The 21626-nt window shown below is 48.6% G+C and overlaps 1 protein-coding gene across 5 annotated transcripts in view; it reads right to left on the reverse strand.

Annotated features, from left to right (window-relative positions):
• Window positions 1–1753: 1753 nt before the first annotated feature.
• R3HDM2 (R3H domain containing 2) overlaps window positions 1754–21626 on the reverse strand; it is a 271423-nt gene continuing 251550 nt past the window's right edge. For all 5 annotated transcript variants that reach the window (XM_082246039.1, XM_082246041.1, XM_082246038.1 and 2 more), the window contains 2 exons: window positions 18542–18620; window positions 1754–2300 (listed from right to left, as the gene is read on the reverse strand). In XM_082246039.1, coding sequence (XP_082102165.1) covers window positions 1951–2300; window positions 18542–18620 — 429 coding nt within the window. In that variant the 3' untranslated portion in view covers window positions 1754–1950. The remainder of the gene's footprint in view (window positions 2301–18541; window positions 18621–21626) is intronic.

Here is a 21626-nt window from a genome sequence, read left to right on the forward strand (position 1 = left end):
TCCGCATGATGCATCTTCATCCGAAGAACCCTATCTAAAAGCTGATAAAATAACAGCTAGTAAAGCAAAGAAAACAACTTTTAAATAAAATCAAAAAAAGGGTAGAAGGCTGAGACTGTAGCCCCAGCACAGGAAAGCCTATCTACTCCTGAGCTAGGCAAAATCAAACTGAGTTGGGAATGCTGGTGCAGGGAGGTATTGACTAGTGGGACAGCCCCTAGGGGTGTGTCTATGCTAAAAGCCTTTGTTACTAACAAGTCTTGTGCCTAGCTACTCCTGCGGAGCAAAGGTCAATACCCATTGGTGAAGACTGTGTGAACGGGCGGCGACTGTCGGAGGACGTAAGAGAAAAGAAGTTTGCCTCTATCTAAAAAGGAAAAAATGCTTGGACCAGAGATCCCAGCAAGGAACTAGGTCCTTACTCCTGACTAGGCAGAAAAAAAACTGAAGACCTATAGAAGGAAGTGGGAGTATACCCCCTGGGACTGCCCTATAGGTGTAGGCAAACCTTTTTCCGCCTAGTGTCCTACTCCTGTAGGGGGCAGCATAAACCCAAGGGTCAAGATGATCTGGAGCTGTGTCCGTCAATGAATGAAAGAGAAAATAGTCTGGTCATTAAGAGGGTAAAACCTTTCGGTCTTTAAGTGGTTAAACAGGAAAATAATCTAACACGCTCAGTATGGAAAGACTTGTCTGGATGTGAAAATGACAGACCCCCTAAATCTCAGTACTTGATGGGCAAAAATATGAATCTTTGGCGGGTAAAATGGCTCCAATATATGCATTTTATTTTTGTACCTAGCCATTTGTCTGCTTATCACCTTAAAGACAGGTGCAATTCTGCTGATGGTAACAGCCACCTGTATTTGCCCTGTCATAGTACTGGTAGTGGCCGATTTGATGCATTATTGGAGTCTTGTTTTTGTAGGAGGTGGGGGTTGGGGCAATGGGGGTGGTGGGGAGGTGAGGTGCTGGATATTTGGACAGCAATGGTAATAAACAATTGGTGGTAATAACAGAATGACACCAGAATACATAACACAATATAAATCTTGTTTTACCAAAACTATAAAGAAAAAGACACACTTTGTTAATGTGACACATACTTCTTTTTTCCATATTTAAAAACAAAATCGGATTAAATAAAATTTACAGTGAGTACAGCCCATTTGTGCAAATAAATACCCATGTTAATGTACTCTCACAAGCATCAAAAAGAACAAAAAAAATCTATACAATGTTCAGGGACAACCAACTCTGAGAAAAGAAAAAAAATAAAAAATAAAAAAGGCAAAATGTTCAAAATTCCACTCAGGATGAAGAAAAAAAATTTCTGTCCATTCCTTTACCCTTTTGCCCTATGGCAGCGTCATACCCGCTACAGAGCATCTCTGCTCTCGATCAGAAATTGGGTAATGTCTTTATAAAAAGTACCGCAGAGAAGAATTTGAAGAGGAAAACCCATATATAAAATTTGACGTAAAGTAGAATAACCTGCGGTGTTTGCAGGATGCGCAAGAAACAAAAGGGCATCAATGATATGGTGGTGGCGCTCAGATAACAGTGTGCATCAGGAGATACTGGAAAGAAAAGCCAGAAAACATAAAAAAGAAGGAAAAGCGTGCAAGTTTAAGAAAGAAACAAACGGGTGATATAAAGAAAGTAAGCAACATAACAGATGTGTATTCGACAGCGAACCAGAAGTGGAGAATGATAAAACAAATTAAAAAGATGGGACAAAGTAAAACGGCTGAAGGAAGCGGCTGAAAACAATAAAAGTGCAGGGAGAAAAAGAGGCTAGAAAGGTAGAGGCTGTATTTATAAGTCCAGTGTGCTTCTTCAACTGGTGGTGGGAAGAGGAGAGAGAAAGAGGCATGATGATTAGAGGGGGAGAGATGTATTCCTCCTTCTGTCCCTTCCCTCACACCTTCCCCCACCTATCTTCACATGCTATTGCGAGCTGGCACGTTCCAGTATGCGTAAATCATAGTTCTTTTTGATGCTGCGCAACTTGAAGCGGCTGAGTGGACTGTTTTGCTGCACTGAGGCGTTCTGTGCTGCCATGGTGCTGGGGAAGACTGCCACGATGGTATAAAAAGCTGCCAGGTCATTGCTGTGAATTTGGCGGCCATTTTCTGCAGGTCCATTATTGTTGCCACTAGGCCCTGGGGCATGACCCTGAGCGTCCCTCAACCACTGTATTTTGGCCCCAGACATTGCCAGCTGTGTGAAAAGTTTTCCTGCTTCTGCTCGAGTGATGCCTTCTGGTAGGTCTGTAATCTCCAGAACACGGCCCAGGACTACATAAAAAAAAAAAAAAAAAAAAAAAAAAAAAGCAGAAATACCATTAGCATGTCATACACAAAGCAAACAGAGGAAAAAGTAACTCACTTCTAAAATGATGCCTAAATTGAGCACAGGAGGAGCGGTGTATACCTATTTAGATTAGAATGTGTAACCATTCCACCTAGAACAAACCGGTTTAAAATCAATGAAGCAGTACAAAGTTTAGAGACAATGGGGTGAATTCACTAACGTTTACCACATGCGATAACGCAGTCAAGTGACTCAAGTCCAATTCATAAAAAAAAAAAAAAAAATAATTAGTGGTATTTACCACAAAATGAAAAATGCGCCTGTAAATATTGTTTAAAAAGCGCTTATGTCCGATTAACGAATGGACCAGAGGGTAAGAAAACATGCAATATTTACCACTGGCTGGCGGTATCCCATGCGGGATTTGGCAAAAAAATAGGATTTTTAACTTTAAGTAAAATCCTTTTGTGTAATGTTCATTGATGGACACAGAACTTCATCTTCTTGACCGTAGGGTTATACTGCCCCCTACAAGAGTAGGACATTAGGCAGAGAAAAAAAGCTTGAGCACGCCTATGGAGCAGTCCCTGGGGGTATAGGTCCACTTTCTTGCTATAGGTCTTCAGTTTTGTAAACCGTGTCAGAAGAAACAAACCTAACTCCATAGAGGGGCAGGTGCTGTATCGGTCAATGAACATCAGAGAAATGGATTTTACCATGAATCAAAAAACTGGATTTGGTCTTACCGTAAAATTCTTTTCTATGAGGTTCACTGACAGACACAGCTCCATGTCTTCTAGACCCTTGGGCTTATTCTGCTCTCTATTCAGGAGTAGGGCTAGGCGGAAACAATTTAGGCAATCCCAGGGGGTATACCATCACTTCCTGCTATAGGACTTCAGTTTGTAAGCAGCAGCATCCGAAGAATACATAACTCAACTCAACAGAGGGGCAGGTGCTGTGTCTCGTCAGTGAACCTCATAGAAAAGGATTTTACAGTAAGACAAAAATCCAATTTTCTCTTTCATTCGCTGACAGACACAGCCTTATGTCTTCTAGACCCTTGGGATGTTCCAAAGCAGTATCAACAAGAGCGGTGGGAAAAACACAGCAATACATATAATTCCCAGCAAGGCTAAACCTAGCCAACCAGCTAAAACAGGAGCTCAACCAGGAACAACTGGAGCTCACCATCAGGAAAAAAATAAACCCCCAAGAGGCGGGAGCCTCTGCAACTGCAGCCTGAATTGCGACCAAAAGCAGCATCCGAAGATGCAAGTACATCCACCTTAAAAAAACGTTGTGAATGTATGTACAGATGACCACGTAGCCGCCTTGCACACCTGAACCACTGACACCTGATGATGGAAGGCCCAGGAGGCACTAAGCGCATTCAAAGAATGTGCCTTGACAGGGAACGGAGGAACCCGACCCTTAAGAGAATAGGCCTGCACCACCATCTACCTCGATTCTGCGTAGTTGTCTCGACAGACGTTGTATAGGAAGAAAAACGTAAAATCAGACGATACTGACCCCAAGTGTGCAGAGACCATTCTCCCGGATCCAACGTCTGCTGACAGACAGTCCGCTTGCCAATTCTCTACCCCCGGAATGTGCATAGCAGAGAGGGCCGGAAAAAAATAAAGTTCTGCCCACCACAGGATGCTGGCTACTTACCGGGCCGCCAGGGCACTCCTTATGCCCCCTTGATGATTGACTTAAGTCACAGCCGTAGCATTGGCAGATTGTATCCTCACTGGGCATCCCTGCAGACTATCCGTCCACTGGGACAGACAAAGCCTGATCACCCGAATGTCCAGTATGTTGATCGGCAGACTGGACTCCTCTCGAACCTAATAGAACATCCAAAAGTAGGACCGCACTCAAGGCAGGTATTGAAATCAATAAAATCCTTTATTCCTCATAGACAAATTCACACAGACAGTACATGACAGACATGTCAGGTTGACGCGTTTCACGATATAGATAATCGCTTACTCATAACCACACAGTGTGGTTATGAGTAAGCGATTATCTATATCGTGAAACGCGTCAACCTGACATGTCTGTCATGCACTGTCTGTGTGAATTTGTCTATGAGGAATAAAGGATTTTATTGATTTCAACACCTGCCTTGAGTGCGGTCCTGCTTTTGGATGTTCTACTACTTTGGATGACGGATCTGACCTGCACCAGGCTCAACAACTACACCTGAGCAGCTTTTCTTTGTTTGTCTTCCTCTCCAACCTAAACACCTTGGGCAGAGTAAAATCCCAAGACACCTGCCCACCCGGACAGACTGGCATCTGTGGAAATCACTGTCCAATACAGGGGAAGAAAGGATTTTCCCAGGTGAAGCACCGGGGAGCAGAGCCACCATATCAGGGAACTCCTCGTACCCCAACTCAACAGGATCAGATCGTCCGACAGCGGATTCTTGTTTCATTTGGCCAGAATCTCTCTTTGCAAAGGTCTGGTATGGAACTGAGCAAACAGAACCGCCTCGAAGGTGGAAACCAGAAGACCCAGCACGCATGCAAGTCCTGAGCAACGACCAACGGTTGGAAAACAGGAGCCGAACTGCATACTGAAACTTAAGAAGTTTCGCCTGTGGAAGAAATACCCGGGCTGACGCTGAATCCAGCATCAGGCCCAAGTAGTCCAGCTTGGTGGATGGAGTCAAAGCCGATTCCTGATAATTCAGCATCCATCCGAACTCCTGTAGAGTTCGCACAGTAATGTCCAAGTCGACTTTGAGAGCCGAAGAAGACTGCACACAGAAGCAGATCCTCCAGGTAACCTAGTGCCTCGATCCCCCTCTCCCGAAGCAAGGCCAACACCGGGGCCAAAACCTTTGTGAACACCCGAGGAGCTGAAGCAAGACCAAAGGGTAACATCACAAAATGATAATGCTCCTCGCCCACGGCAAAACAAAGAAAACGCTGATGCCCGACATATATTGGAATATGAAGGTAAGCGTCCATGAGATCAATAGAAGCCAGAAGATCCCCTTGATGGAGGAAAGCCACTATCGTGCAGATAGACTCCATCGGAAACTTTTGAACCTGCACAAAGTGGTACAGAGAATTGAGGTCCAAGACCAGGCGAACCTTGCCTTCCTTCCTGGGAACAGTAAACCCGATTTGAATAAAAACCTTGAAAACGTTCTGACTCTGGAACCGGCACAATGACTCCTTGTGCTAACAGGTCCTGCACTGCCCCATAGAGACCCCGCAGCCAAACGTGAGACAGTTGTAAGTTGGAAGGAAAGAATCTTGCCGGAGGCAAGGACCGAAACTCGATCTTGCAACCGTACCGATTCAACTCCTGGATCCATTTGCCCTGAATGAGAAAGGTCCATGGGTCCGGAAAGAAGCAAAGACGTCTCCCCACTCCAACTTTGGGTGAGGGCGCCCTTTCGGGCTGGGGAAGGCTTGTCCGCAGAACCAGTAGGGCCCGCTTTTGACTTACTATTTCCAGGGTCTCGTGTAGCCTCCCGCAAAGTTATGGGTGGGTCTCGAACCCTTTTCCTGTGATCCAGATGGAGGAAAGGGTCACTTGTGAGCCGAGAAAAAAGAACCACGTTTACAACGAGGTTCCTTGCCCCTAGCAACCTGCGGAAGTAATGTACTCCTACCTCCCGTAAGGCCCTTAATGATCTCCTCCATAGAGGCACTGAACAAACTGTCACCTACAACAGGGAAGATCAGTCAGCACCTTTTAAGAAGCCTGGTCGGTGGACCAGTACTTCAACCAAATTATGCGGCGAAGAATCACCGACGTCAGAAACCCTGCCAGCCAAGGAGGCTGCATCCAGAGATGCATCACAAATGTACTGTAGCCCCTGGATCAACTGAACCGCCAACTCAGGATGGTGTTGACCCCCCTCAAGATCCTGGCTTAAAATTTTAGCCCATTTCGTTAGGGTCTGGGATACCAAGGTGATAGCAAACTCCGGCCTCAACATTGAACCTGCCACGGTGAAAAGGTAATGGACCAGAGCCTCAGCTCTCTTGACCACAGGATCCTTAATTAATGGAGAATCCTCCACCGGCAAAAGTGAGCCTTATTTAGCCTGGAAACCTGAGAGTCCATTGACAGTGGAACCGTTATCTTCAGGAGAGACTCCTTAAAAGGATATCTCCTAGCGAAACGCTTAGGTATTCCAACCATGCGTTTCGGTTGACCCCAATGACTAGTGATATTGTCAAAATAGGCAGGAAAGGGGAATGCCTTAGTCACCTTGGAAGATCTGCGGGTGCCAAACTGCACCGCCGTCGCCAACTCAGCATTAACTGAGTCCTCCAACTTTAAGTTTCCCGCATAGACACAAATAATGCCTCCACCAGCCTTTTTATATGCGCGGCTGCAGAGGAGAAGGATTAATCCTCACTGTTACAGCACTCAGGGTGCGTGGACGCAGACCCAATGGGCTGACTCAAGTCCAAGGCGGCAAATCCACCTCAGACTCTGGTGAAGGTGGGGGGCGCTTCTTGCTAGGACGCCTTTGCAGGGCCATATCGTCCTTTAACACAAGTGACTGCAGGGCCACCGTCATGACTGCCAGGGCAGACAGACCCAGAGGGTCCGCAGCTTCAAGCCCACATTCCAGGGGCTCCATATTTAAATCAGAGCCGCACTGTGCACAAAAGAAAAAAAATGGATTTTTGTAAAATCTTACCGTAAAATCCTTTTCTCTTAGCTCATCGACAGACGTAGTCCTCGGTGATACACCACCTTCGGGTTATGTTACCTCCGCAGGAGCAGGACTAGACAGGAAATTAAAAAGCTCTGGCCACACCCTAGGGGCAGTCCCAGAGGGTATATCCTCTCTCTCTCTGCCTCAGCAAATCAGTTATGTGAAAAAGCAGTGCTTAGAGAATTTAACCCAACCCAACTCCAAAACAGAGGGGCGGGGACTACGTCTGTCGATGAGCTAAGAGAAAAGGATTTTACGGTAAGATTTTACAAAAATCCATTTTTCTCTAGCGCTCATCGACAGACGTAGTCCTCGGTGATACACCACCTTCGGGACGTCCCAGAGCAGTATCACAACTGAGGGGTGGGAAAATGGAAATCAAATCCCAATCTAGAAGGCCCAACCGGTGCCAACTAGAAGTTTACAATGCTCATCCTTAATGATGAGACTCAACCAAAAAAAAGAGAAAACAATTTTTTTTTTTTTTTCAAACAGAAAAAAACCCTCGAGGTAGACCACCGGTCTCCTCAAATTGCGGCCTGCAAAACCTTGCGGCCAAATGAGGCATCCGCCGATGCCGTCACATCAATTTTACAGAATCTTGTAAAGGTATGTACCGACGACCAGGTGGCCGCCTTACATACCTGGACCACTGACGCCTGATGGCGAAAGGCCCAGGAAGTACTGAGCGCTCGAGTGGAGTGCGCCCTAACAGAGAACGGAGGACTCTGACCCTTAATAGAATAAGCCTGTACCACCGTTTGTCTAATCCATTTGGCAATGGTCGCGGCAGATGCAGGCAAACCCTTTCTGGGGCCATCCGTGATCACAAAAAGTGAATCCGTCTTACGGAATGATTCCGTAGCTTTCAGGTATACCCTGATTGCCCGAACCACATCTAAGGAATGCAACGCATGTTCCCGATGATGCTTGGGCTGAGGACACAAGGAAGGTAGTACAATATCTTCATTCAGATGAAAATCTGAAACCACCTTGGGAAGAAAAGATGGCTTAGGATGAAGTACTACCTTATCCCTATGAATCACTAGGTATGGTGACTGGCATGATAATGCAGCCAGTTCTGACACCCTGCGAGCAGAAGTAATAGCCACCAAGAAGGCCACCTTCTGGGATAGAGTAAGCAAGGGAATCTCCCTGATGTTTTCAAAAGGAGGTTTCTGTAGAACCGACAAAACCAAATTAAGATCCCAGGGCGGTAAGGGCGCGCGGACTGGAGGAGCCAGGTGCCGCACCCCCTGGATGAAATTCCGCACCAAGGATTTGGTAGCTAAAGGCTTCTGAAAGAAGATTGCTAATGCTGAAACTTGACCCTTGATGGTGCTCAAGGCTAGCTTCTGCTCAACCCCTTGTTGCAAAAAAGCCAATATTCGAGTCACCGAATAGGTACGTGGAGGAAATCCTAAAGATTCGCACCACGCAATATAAGTCTTCCATGTGTGATAATAGACTTTGCTGGAAGTCGCTTTCCTTGCTTTAATAAGGGTAGGAATGACTGAAGTAGACAAACCTCTGTCCTTCAGTACTTGGGTCTCAATGGCCAGGCCATTAAAACCAGCGACTGTAAAGCACGAAGGTAAATTGGTCCTTGAGACCACAGACACTCCCTGAGACGAAGTTCCCACGGAACGTCTGCGACTAACATGTCCAAGTCGGCCAGGCCGGCTTGAGGAGGCCAGCCTAGAATTTCTAGGACCACTGGCGCTGATTGGATCTGAACCAGGCGTCCCTAGAGCTATCTGGCCCCGACCATCCGAGAAAGTCTGGTCGTTTTCTGTTCCCACACATTTAACAGATACCTGATAGTTATCAGGAAAGGTGATCTTTTCTGGTTGACCTCAGGGACCGAAGTCACCCGACTAGAGGCTACTTGGCCTATCTGGTCAACCAGATCCGATTCCTGTGAGGTATCGGGACTAATCTTAGGAAAAGGTAAAGGAAAAGATCTTTTCGGGGAACGGTAACTACCGCTTCCTGAGGTACTTAAATGTTGGAAGGGAAGAATCGCACCGGTAGTAGTGGTTGATGCTCGATCTAATGTCCTGAATACCGGTGAAAACGTCCCCCCACCCTGAAACCGGGTGGGGGCGCACCTTCAGGCTGTGTACTCCTTTGCTTCGGGTTTGGCTGGGTTGGTCCCCTTCTTGAACCCTCCTGGAGGAGTCTTGCCTTTCCCGCTAGTACCAGCCGGGCGCCCTTTATGGGCGGTAAAGAAAGGTCCTCGCTTGTTGCGAGGTCCCTTAGCTTTTGCAGCCTGTGGCAAAAAAGTGCTCTTGCCCCCAGTGGCATCCTTAATGATTTCATCTAGGTTGGCTCCAAATAGACGATTCCCCTGAAAGGGGAGATTGGTCAAGGTCTTTTTGGAACCTAGGTCAGCTGACCAGCATTTTAACCACAGCACACGTCTGAGGATCACTGCTAACTTAGATGCATGCCCTAATAGGGGAGTAGTGTCCAAGGCTGCGTCACAGATAAACCGTAGCCCTTGTATGATCTGTTCCATCAAATCAGATGTCTCCTGGGGAATATCTTTTCCCCTAAGATCTTGGCGTACCATCTTCGCCCATTCCGTAAGTGTCTGGGAAACTAGACCAATAACGATTACTGGTCTAAATGCTGACCCTATCAGAGAAAAGATAGTGCGGGACTCTGCTTCTATCTTTCGATCCACCGGATCCTTAAAGGACGAAGTGTCCTCCACTGGAATAACCGTGGCTTTATTCAGCCTGGAAATAGGCGGATCCACGACTGGTGGTACCGTCCATTTCTTAATGATGGATTCCTCAAACGGATAGCGTCTAGCAATACGCTTGGAAATAGTAAAGGTACGTTTAGAATGCTCCCATTCTCCTTTAATCTGATTACCAAAACATTTAGGTACAGGAAAAGCCTTCGCCGTCTTGATGGGCTTATTAGTCCCAAAAGGCCTCTCTGTTTCAGTTGCCTCTGCCGGTAAAGCCTCAAGTTTTAAGGTTTCTTGCACTGCCACAACTAGTGCGTCCACCAATGCTTCTTCCTGAATTATAACAAGAGAAGAAGCGTCCTCCTCACTGTCTGAGGGGGCTTTACCTGGGATAACAGCCCTTGCAGAGGAACCTGCAACTGCCGTGACCATCTCTGAATCTGAGTCAGAGGTGTCAGATGGTATAGGGGTAGGCGGGGGTCGCTTCCTTGACCCCCTGTCCCTGACAGGCCGCCTCCACCCGAGCCACCATAGACTCCAAAATTGCTGTAAATGACTCTATACTCTGTGCACCGGCGGGTCCCGAGGCCCCCTCGAGGGAAACAGGTGGGGGAATATGTGTGGCAGGGTCCATAATAACTCCAGTTACTTCCTGGATAATATAATTCAAAAGTAAAGAAAAAAAACTTTTTTTTTTTTTCTTTTCTGACCCCCAGCGCCACAAAAAAAGCCCCTTAGTGTTACCTGCTTAGGGATCCCTATCGATCGAGAGAGAGAGAGATAGACCCCCAGGCTCACCACTTGATGCTCAGAGTTAAACTGCAACAGCTTACAGCGCTGTCTTGACAAACAGGAAGTCTTTTGGCTGGCTGCCCAGGAAGAAAGGAGGCGGCTCCGCCCCTCTGCACGCCTTCCGGCGCCTCCCCCAAGCTCCACGAGGTGTAGGATCACCTCAAACATGGCCGCCCCCATGCTGGAGACACGAGGCTACGCCAAAATGGCGGCTCGTGCGATCCTGCAAGAAAAAATGGCGGCGGCCTGCTGAATGGCGGTGTGCTGCACACAACACTGTCTCTGCCTGGGGATATGGCGTGGTTGGCGGTATCGGCCCCTGGCGGACCGCATGGCCGTTCGGGAGGCCTGCTAATAGCTGGAGATCTGATTTGGAAGGCAGTCTACATGTCCGTGGCTTCTGACTGGTAGGTAGCTTATACTTAACCCATAAGATTCCCAGAATGCCACAGATTACATCTTTTAAACATGTATACAATAGATTGTTAGCTCCCAAACCAAGCCTCCTGGCTTTTGTACACAAAAAATTACACTCAAAGTAGGAGGATCTGTGACATGTTATAGGATAGAAAGGACTCTTTCTTACCATACAGAGAGGGGCCCGCGTTCACCACAAAACCCGTCAGGGGGAAAGGGGGAACATACTACTCACCATACCGGAACCAGGCGGGCACCAACTCCTGACAGTACCCCTCTCCACCGGGGCGGGAGGGCTGTCGACCGATACGAACGCCGTGACTCATGGTCTTTGGCGTTTCAGCGAGATGTTTAACTCGCGGGTTCAGTCCTTTTAATGGGACTTTGTCGCGGCCGACCCAGCGCGGAGCTATGGCCTGCACGCGCTCGTAGGCTGAACTGGGGTGACCACCGGATCTCAACATCCAGCCCGTCGCCCAGTTCAGCTTTCTTGCTTGAAGATCTCACAGGAACACTGGAGAAAAAGCTGTATAAAAAAAATCCTTTAAGAAAAAATTCTTGCCAGGACCTAAGATCCCAGCAAGGTGTCTAGGTCCTTACTCCTAACTAGACAGAAAATAACTGATTTGCTGAGGCAGAGAGAGAGAGGATATACCCTCTGGGACTGCCCCTAGGGTGTGGCCAGAGCTTTTTAATTTCCTGTCTAGTCCTGCTCCTGCGGAGGTAACATAACCCGAAGGTGGTGTATCACCGAGGACTACGTCTGTCGATGAGCGCTAGAGAAAGTGTTTTTAAAAGATAAAAAAAAAAACCCACACAACATTAGAAGCACCACAAGTATCAGCGCACCCACATCGCTATATATAGCAGAGGAAGGATCGTATACCCAAAGAGACTAACCACCCCAGAGCTGGAGAGCGTGAAACGGCCTGCCACACTGCGATCAAAGAGGAAGCGCCGAAGCTGACATTAGAGGCCCCCACTGCATGTCACCGCACCGGACCACAAGAAAATGGCCGCCGCTATAGATTACACAAGGAAACCCAAAACATGGGCGCTGAGGCTAGTGAAAACTCCCCACAGCAAAATGGCTGCGCCACCTGGGACCCCACTGGACCCCAGGAACGTAACAGTCCAGCAAGGGGGAGCCCCCAGGGACTCCCCAGGCAGCACAAAAAGTGCCCCCCTGGGGAGGGCCCACAGCCACTCCAGCAATTCCCAGAGAAAAGAGGAGGGGTACACTGCTCACCACACTTTGGCATTAGGCGGGAACCACTCGTGGCAGTCCACCGCACCACCTTGGAATGGGGGTGCTGCGGCCAGAGGCACGTTGCGACTCTGATCATGACCGTTGCAGAGCTAATAGTTAGGTCTCGCTCGCAGGCCAGACTGGGAAGACCATAAGGATCTAGGATAGCCAGTGTGTTGCCCAGCCCGGCTGTTGATTGTAGTTCACACAGGAACAGAAAATAAAGAGAAAATAATAAATTCCATTTAAAAGGAAAAAATGCCAGGACTGCAGATCACAGCAGAGAGCCAGGTCCTTATTCCTGACTAGGTAGAAAAAAAACTGAAGTTCTATAGCAGGAAGTGACTGTATACCCGTATACCCCCTGGGACTGCTTCAGGGGCGTAGCCAAAATTGTTTCCACCTAGTCTTACTCCCGAAGAGAAAGCAGCATAAACCCAAGGGTCTAGAAGACATGGAGCTGTGTCCGTCAGTGAACTAAAGAAATCCCATTTTCTCTTTCGTTCATTGACCGACACAGCACTTCATCTTCTTCACCGTAGGGACGTCCCAGAGCTGTATCAAACATGAGGGGTGGGAACAACAGAACAAAACAACTTCCTTAAAGGCTAAACCTAGCCAACCAGGTAACTAGGAGCTCAAATGTCACCTGAAGCTCACCTGAAAAACACACCCTCAATAGACGACATGTCCTCTAAACAGCAGCCTGCAAAAAACTTTGCGGCCAAAGGAAGCATCAGCCGATGCAAACACATCACTTTATAAAACATAGTGAAAGTGTGTACAGACAACCAAGTGGCTGCCTTGGTAACCTGCATTACTGACGTCTGGTGACGGAAGGCCCATGAGGCACTAAGCTCCCGAGCAGAGTGTGCCTTGACAGGGAAAGGAGGAACTTGACTCTCAATAGAAAAAGCCTGAACCACAGTCTGTCTGATCCAGCCAGCCCCTGCGAAGTCCATCTGTGAGGACAAAGTGAATCTGACTTCTGAAAAGACTCCATAGCTGCCAGATACACCCTTTTGCCGAACCACATCCAAGGAGTACAAATCAACTTCCTTACGATGCTGAGGCTTGGGACACAGGGAGGGCAACACAATGTCTTCATTCAGATCAAAATCAGAGATGACCTTTGGAAGGAAAGATGGACATGCATGAAGAACCACCTTTAACCCTGTGAACCACTAGGTAAGGTGGCAGGACAGCACCGCCAATCCAGACACCCTGCTCACAGAAGTAATTGCCACCTAAAAAGCCACCTTCTGAGACAACGCTAGCAGGAGAATCTCCCTAATATTTTCCAAGGGAGGCTTCTGGAGAACTGACCACATCGAATTGCCACGGTGCCAATGGAGACCGCACTGGGGGAACCACGCGTCTCATGCCCTGTAGAATGTACGCACCAAGGAGTGTGTGGTTAATGGATGTTGAAAGAAACCCACCAAGGCTGAATCTTCCCAAAAGTAGATTTTCTAGCTTTAACTGCATAGGAATCCAACAGACAACCCTCTATCCTTCAGAAGCCAGGAACCTCTAAAGCAGGATGGAAGATTGGGACAACAGATCTTCCCTGAGAGGAAGTGTCCAAGGAGCATCGGCGACCAGCTGTACCAGATCGGCGTAACAAGACCGGCGAGGACAGTCTGGAACCACTAAGATGACCGGAATCTGCACAGCAGAGAGGGCTGGAAAGAATTGTTCTGCCCACCTTCAAATGCTGGCTACTTCCCGAGCCGCCAGGACACTTCTTGTGGCCCCTTGGTGACTGACATAGGCCACAGCCGTGGCATTGTCCGATTGAATCTTGGAACCGGAACAATCACCCCTTGAAGTAACAAGTCTTGCCCTGCATCAAAGATCCCTTAAGGGATCCGGGGACAGGCCAAGGTTGGAAGGAAAGAACCTTTCTGGAGGATATGATCGAAACTCGATCTTGTAGCCGGATTCCTTTGTGGACCCACTTGTCCTGGATCAGGGAGCTCCACGGCTCCGGAAAGCAGCGAAGACGTCCACCCACCCCAGATACAAGTGAGGGCGCCCCTTCATGTGGAGGAATGATTGTTCACAGGACTGGCAAAACCCACTCGTGGTTTGCCCGACCAAGACTTTTTGGAACCCCCAGCGGAGGCCCAAAAGGGCATGGATCCCTTGTCTTGTGACCCCGAGGGATGAAAAGGTTGCTTGTGAGCCGAAAAGAAAGGTCCCAGTCTGCAACGGGACTCCTTACCATTGAAAGCCTGAGGAAGAAGAGTACTCTTCCTTCTGTGAGGCCCTTGATGATGTCATCCAAGGAAGCTCCAAACAAGCAATCCCCAGCGAATGAAAGTTCGGACAAGGCCTTTTTAGAAGCCTGGTCGGCAGAACAGCATTTCAGCCAGATAATGCGTCGCAGAACCACTGCTGAGACATTCTAGAAATCAGGAAATCTGCATCCAAAGAGGCTTCACAGACAAACTGTAACCCTTGGACCAACTGATCCGCCAGCTCCACAAAGGCAGGGGGGAGCCGTTTCACCTCCAGGTCCCAGCGTACAATTTTAGCCCATTCAGTCATAGCATGTGATACTAGGGCAATAGTAAATACCGGCCTAAGTGCTGACCCAGCCACAGTGAACATATGGCGGATCAAGGTCTCTAAACCCCTATCAGCCGGATCTGAGAAGACCAGGGACTCTTCAACTGGAATAACAGTGGCTTAATTTAACATGGAAACTGGGGAGTCCACTACAGGGAGGTACTGTCCATTTTTTAAGGAGGGACTCCTCGTAAGGGTACCGCATTGCAAAACACTTTTATTGATTGCAAGGGTGCGTTTTGGGCAGCCCACTGTTTTGAGACAATCTTGTCAAAGACGACAGGAAAGGGAAACACCCTCACCGATTATGAGGACCTGTGGGTGCCAAATGTGACCTGCGCCTCTGATGCTGCTTTAGATGCATCTTCCATATGCAAAGTTTCCCGCACAATCAGTGCATCCACTAGCTCCTTTTCAAGTGCGGCTAGAGGACCAGAGCAATCATACTCACTATCTGAGCAGGCAGGGTTCGTGGAAGCAGACCACAAGGGGAAACTTGCGTATTCATCAGACTCTGGATCTGAGGAGACAGAAGAAGCAGGCTTATGCTAGCCTGAGGACTCCAGGACCAATGTCAGTGCAGACAGTTGATGGGCCCCGGAGGGGGTCAGGTAGTGAAACACACTCTGTGTACTCCATGAATGAAGAGGGGAACCCACAAAAATATGTGTAAAATACTTCAAAAAGGACACCCCACCGCGCTGTGGCACTACACAAGCACAGAGCAATACTGCTGCAATAGCAGGAAGAGGGAAAGAAAGCCCCACAAAAGGCAATCACCACCAACGGTCAGGTACTCACAGTCCGAACTATCTGCACACAATGCAGCAATCAGGAACAGTAATATCGCTGTATCAGCACTAGAGTATGACCGCTGAATCGCCTCCCATCTGACTCCAAATACATGGCCACCGCTATTTGCATTGGGAAACCATAGAAAAATGGCCGCAGAGGCCACACAAACATGGCCACCGATCTGTAGCAAATAAGGCTACAAGAAAATGGTGGCACCACGCTGCTCCCGGGGCCCCAGGAGGGACACCGGAGCAAAAAAAAAAAAAAAAAAAAACCTACCTCAACAGGAAGGGGGCCCTGGCAGGTGCCACCACCAGGCCCATCCCCCCCCCTGAGGAAGTGCAGGCGGCACGCTCCCCCAATCACCAGTGCAGCACCTTATGTAACCTAAAAAGTTATGTCCGCCCCAAGGGGGGGGGGGGAAGATGGGGGGCACAGGCTGCAATAGACCACCGAGATGGGAGGGGCGCAGACTGGGAGGGAGGAGAGCCCGGGGGTTCCATTTAAAAAGAAAAAATTGCCAGGACCAGAGATCCCAGCAAGGAACTAGGTCCTGACTCTGGACTAGTGTCCTACTCCAGTAGGGGGCAGTATAACCCTACAGTCAAGAAGATGAAGTGCCCATCAATGAACGAAAGAGAAACAGTTTTTTGACGAATCTGTTTTATTTTTGTTTTTTAACATTCAACTGGGACCCCCCGACAGATGAATGTAAAAAAAAAAAAAAAAAAACGCAGATAATTACACGATGATGGAAAAAACAGTGTGGGGTCCCCCCTCTTCAACGCATACTAGGCCCTTTAAGTCTGGTATAAATCTTAGGAGGAAACCCACTCCAAAATAAAAAAAAAAAAAAAAAGTGTGCGGTCCAAAATAGACCTTTATCTGAGCATGCAGCCCGGCAAGTCAGGAAATGGGATGGGGGGGGGGGGCCTTCTTCCATAACCATACAAGGCCACGTCTGCATTTTTTTTTTTTTACATTCAGCTGTCAGCGTGCGGAACCTGCTGACAGCTGATGGGTCATCCGTTGTTAAGGACTCGACGGCTGGCTTTCCAACCTGCTCTTTAGCAATCAACTCAATGTGGTAAATTACTGCATTAAATAATGCAGTAATTACCCCTGAATTGAATATTGCAATTGGTAATGAACGTAAAATTCTTAGTGAATTGCATAGTCACAACTGATTTACTGCAAGCTCTTTTTTATTGCTTTTTTTGGCCGTTATTTAACTCTTAGTGAATAAACCCCAATGTGGAAAGCGTAGTAAATCACAGCAACAAATCATTTTGGTTACTCTTTTGTACATAGAAAGCATACATTCTGGTTGCAATACATACTGCACTGTGTATATCATCACTCTGGACTTGATAAGCTGAAATGTCTCTTAACTCCACCTAAAGCCTATAGTTGTGTTCCTTTCACAGTAATAAACAGGCATTTTCAAAACAAGCTGGGAAAGCAAGTTGGACAGTGCTGTCTGTCAAATTCTGCATGTAATATTAAAAATGCTGCACATCAATGCAAAGCAAAGAGGCCATGGCAATATGTACTGCTCTGAGTGGCAGTGGCAACATGTACGCTTGTAGGTGGGCGGCCAGGGGATGAGAACGATTGTCAAAATGCAGTTTAGCCTGATTTTACTGTCCCCTGGCCACCTGTATGAAAGGAGCCTGAAAAATAGTCATTGTGGGGCAATCAGTGGCGGCCGGTGTATATGGGGCGCCGCCCCCCCCATCCATGCGTCCGGCCCCCTAATCTGCATGCAGCCGGACGCATGGAGCTTAATGGGGGTTTTTTTTTTTTAACATCACCTGATTAGAGCCAGAGGCTCTAATAGGGCGATGCAAAGGGTGGAGCCGGGGCGCAGAGCAGTGCGTCCCGACTCCACCCATTTTGTGACAATAGCGAATGAAAATTCGCTATTGCCACACCGATCCTCCTCCTGGCCAATCAGGAAGCGCGTCCGATACACGCTTCCTGATTGGCCGCAAGGCAAACCCCTTGCCATTGGCCGAGGAGGCGGGACCGGAAGTACTCGTGGAGACGCGCCGGGGGACAGAGTGAGGAAAAGCCGCTGCCGCCGGGACTGAAGAGGAAGCCGCCGCCAGGTAAGTGCATTGGTCTCAGGGGGGGGGGGGGGGGGGAGCCCACACTGCATTGAGGGAGGCACGCTGTGGCGCTCTGCAATGATTGGGGACAATGCTGTGGCGCTCTGCAATGATTGGGGACAACGCTGTGGCGCTCTGCATTGATTGGGGACAACGCTGTGGCGCTCTGCATTGATTGGGGGGGCACGCTGTGGCGCTCTGCATTGATTGGGGGGGCACGCTGTGGCACTCTGCATTGATTGGGGGGGCACGCTGTGGCACTCTGCATTGATTGGGGGGGCACGCTGTGGCACTCTGCATTGATTGGGGGGGCACGCTGTGGCACTCTGCATTGATTGGGGGGGCACGCTGTGGCACTCTGCATTGATTGGGGGGGCACGCTGTGGCACTCTGCATTGATTGGGGGGGCACGCTGTGGCACTCTGCATTGATTGGGGGGGCACGCTGTGGCACTCTGCATTGATTGGGGGGGCACGCTGTGGCACTCTGCATTGATTGGGGGGGCACGCTGTGGCACTCTGCATTGATTGGGGGGGCACGCTGTGGCACTCTGCATTGATTGGGGGGGCACGCTGTGGCACTCTGCATTGATTGGGGGGCACGCTGTGGCACTCTGCATTGATTGGGGGGCATGCTGTGGCACTCTGCATTGATTGGGGGCAATGCTGTGGCATTCTGCATTGATTGGGGGCATGCTGTGGCACTCTGCATTGATTGGGGGCACGCTGGTCACTCATTTTTCTGCTTGCGCCCCCCAAAAATTTTGAGCACCAGCCGCCACTGGGGGCAATACTGCCCTTGAGCCACATTGATAAAGGAGATCTAGTGGGTCTTAGTTAAGACAACAAACAAGAGAAAGGACAAAAAGCCAAGCCTGTTTTACTTGCCTATATCCGCTGAACCAAGGTCTGTAGATGCTGATTTTAGTGCTTGCCTCTTCCCTCGGTTCCCATGTTTCATTCCAGTCTGTCCAAGTTAGCAGCATAAGTTAGAAAAAAAAAAAGAAGGTGATGAGACAATGGGATTTTTGACTTACCGAAATATCTATTTCTCTGATGTTCATTGACGGACACAACTCCTGATAGACATAACCATTGGGTTATACTGCCCCCTACAGGAGTAGGACACTAGGCAGAAAATAATTCTGATTACACCTATGGGCAGTCCCAGGTGGTATACTCCCTCCCACTGCTATAGCCACTCAGTTTAGTTACAAGCAGTGTCAGGAGAATTATAACTCCATAGAGGGGTGGGTGGGTGCTGTGTCTGTCAATGAACATCAGAGAAATGGATTTTACGTTAAGTCAAAAAATCCCATTTTCTCTTTCGTTCATTGACAGACACAGCTCCTGATATTCATAACCATTGGTAGGTCCCAAAGCAGTATTAATCATGAGGGGTGGGAACAAGAAAAAAAATTACCAAGGCTAAACATTAGCCAACCAGGCAACAGGAGCTTAACCAAACAACTGGAGCACACCTGAAAAAAAAACACACCCTCAAAGAGGATCAGGTCCTCAACTGCAGCCTGCAAAACCTTGCGGCCAAAAGAAGCATCCGCAGATACCAACTCATCCACTTTTTGTAAAACTTTTAAAAGTGTGCTCCGACGACCAGGTGGCCGCCATGCAGACCTGCGTCACTGACGCCTGATGACGGAAAGCCCAGGAGGCACTAAGCGCCCTAGTAGTGTGCCTTGACAGTGAAAGGAGGAACCTGACCCCTGATGGAATAGGCCTAAATAACGCTAATTGCCCGGACCACATCCAAGGCATGCAAGGAAATTTAGTTTAAATGTTTAGGCCTGGGACAAAGAGAAAGGCAACAAAATATCTTCACTCAAATGAAAATCAGAGACAACCTTTGGAAGGAACGAAGGACAGGGGGTGAAGAACCATCAGGTAAGGTGAACAGGATGACGCCGCCAGTTCTGACACCCTGCGTGCAGAGGGGATAGTCACTAAAAAGGCCACCTTCTGGGTCAGCGTAAGCAGGGAAATTTCCCAAATATTTTGAAAGGGAGGCTTTTGTAGAGCTAAAAGCACCAAATTAGGATCCCAAGTGGGCAACGGAACCCGCACTGGAGGAACCAAATGTCGGACACCCTGAAGAAAGGTACGTACCATGAAGTGTGTGGCCAAAGGTTGTTGGAAGAAAACTGCCAAAGCCAATACCAGGCCCTTGATGATACTTAAGGCCAATTTCTGTTCAACCCCCTGTTGAAGGAAGGTTAAGATCTGAGCCACCGAGAAGCAGTGAGGATGAACCTCAAGAGACTCGCACCACGCATGTATGATGGTAGTAGATCTTCCTAAAGGTAGATTTCCTAGCTTTCAACAGTGTAGAAATCAGCACCTGGCGTTCAACAGTCAAGCCTTTAACCAGCGACTGTAAAGCATGATGGAAGATCGGTTCTTGGGACTGCAGATCCTCCCCGGGAATGAAGCTGCCAAGAAACATCGATGACCAGCCGCACCAGATCGGTGGTAGTCTGGCGAGGCCAGTCCTGAGCTACTAAGATGACCGTATACCCTTCTACCTCGATCCTTCGTAAAAGTTTGGGCAGAAGCTTGAAAGGAGGGAAAGCGTAAATCAGACGGTATTGACCCCATGGGGCCACCAGCGCACCTGTGGCATCCGCCAAAGGATCCCTTGACGGAGCCACAAAACTCTGCACCTTTCTGTTGAGCCGAGATGCCAACAGATCCACCACTGGGGTGCCCCACCAGAGACACAACTGATGAAACACCTCCGTATGAAGGGACCACTCTCTGTGGTTCAACGCCTGCCAACTGAGGTAATCCGCCTGCCAATTTTTCCACCCCGTGAATGTGTACAGCGAAGAGGGCTGGAATGAACCATTCTGTCCACCTTAGAATGCTGGCTACCTCCAGAACCACCAGGACACTACTTGTGCCCTCTTGGTGATTGACATAAGCCACAACCGTGGCATTGTCTGATTGAATGCGCACTGGACAACCCTGAAGACGATCCGTCCAAGGATCCAGAAACAGTCTGATCGCTCGGAGTTCTAAGACATTGATTGGGAGCCTTGACTCATCCAGCGTCCGGATCCCCTGAGCAGAATGCTTGCCGAGGACGCCTCCCCAGCCGGACAGGCTGGCATCCAGGGTGACCACTGTCCTATACAAGGGGAGGAAGGATTTGCCCAGCCGAAGCGCCGGGGAACGAAGCCACTATATCAGGGACTCCTTTGTTCCATGACTCTGGATCTAATTGTCCAGAGACTGGAGTCTTGTCCCATTTGGTCAGAATTTCCCTTTGCAGGGACCTCGTAAAGAACTGTGCAAAATGGAACCGCCTCGAAGGTAGACATCATCAGGCCCAGCACCTGCAAGTCCGGAGGGATGACCATTTATTGGACAGCAGGAGGCGAATTGCAGCCTGCAATTTCTGGAGTTTGTCCAGAGGAAGGAGCAATCTGGCTAAGGCCGAGTCCAGAGTCAGGCCCAGATAGTCTAGCTTTGTGGATGGAACCAGAGCAGACTTCTTAAAATTCAGAATCTTGCCAAATTCCCACAGTTTGTATTGTGATCTCCAAGTACTCCACCAGAGCAGAGGGAGATTGTCCAAGTAGCCCAGTACTGTGATTCCCCGCTGGTGTAGCAAAGCTAGCCCTGGAGCTAACACTTTTGCGAAGACCCGAGGAGCAGATACAAGACCAAAGGGTAACGCCACAAATAGATAATGCTCCTCTCCCACAGCAAAATGGAGAAAACACTGGTGACTGGCACATATTGGAATGTGAAGGTAGGCATCCTTGATATTAATAGAGGTGAGGAAATCCCCCTGATGCAGGGATGCTACCACCATTCGAATGGACTCCATTCTGAACTTCTGTACCCGCACAAAGCAGTTTAGCGCCTTGAGGTCCAGGATTGGACGCACTTTGCCTTCATTAATGGGACCTGTGAACAGGTTTGAGTAAAAACCCTGAAAACCTTCTGAGGT

The sequence above is a fragment of the Pelophylax lessonae genome (genome assembly GCF_965119305.1).
Source record: "Pelophylax lessonae genome assembly, chromosome: 2".
In the NCBI taxonomy this organism is placed as follows: Eukaryota; Metazoa; Chordata; class Amphibia; order Anura; family Ranidae; genus Pelophylax; species Pelophylax lessonae.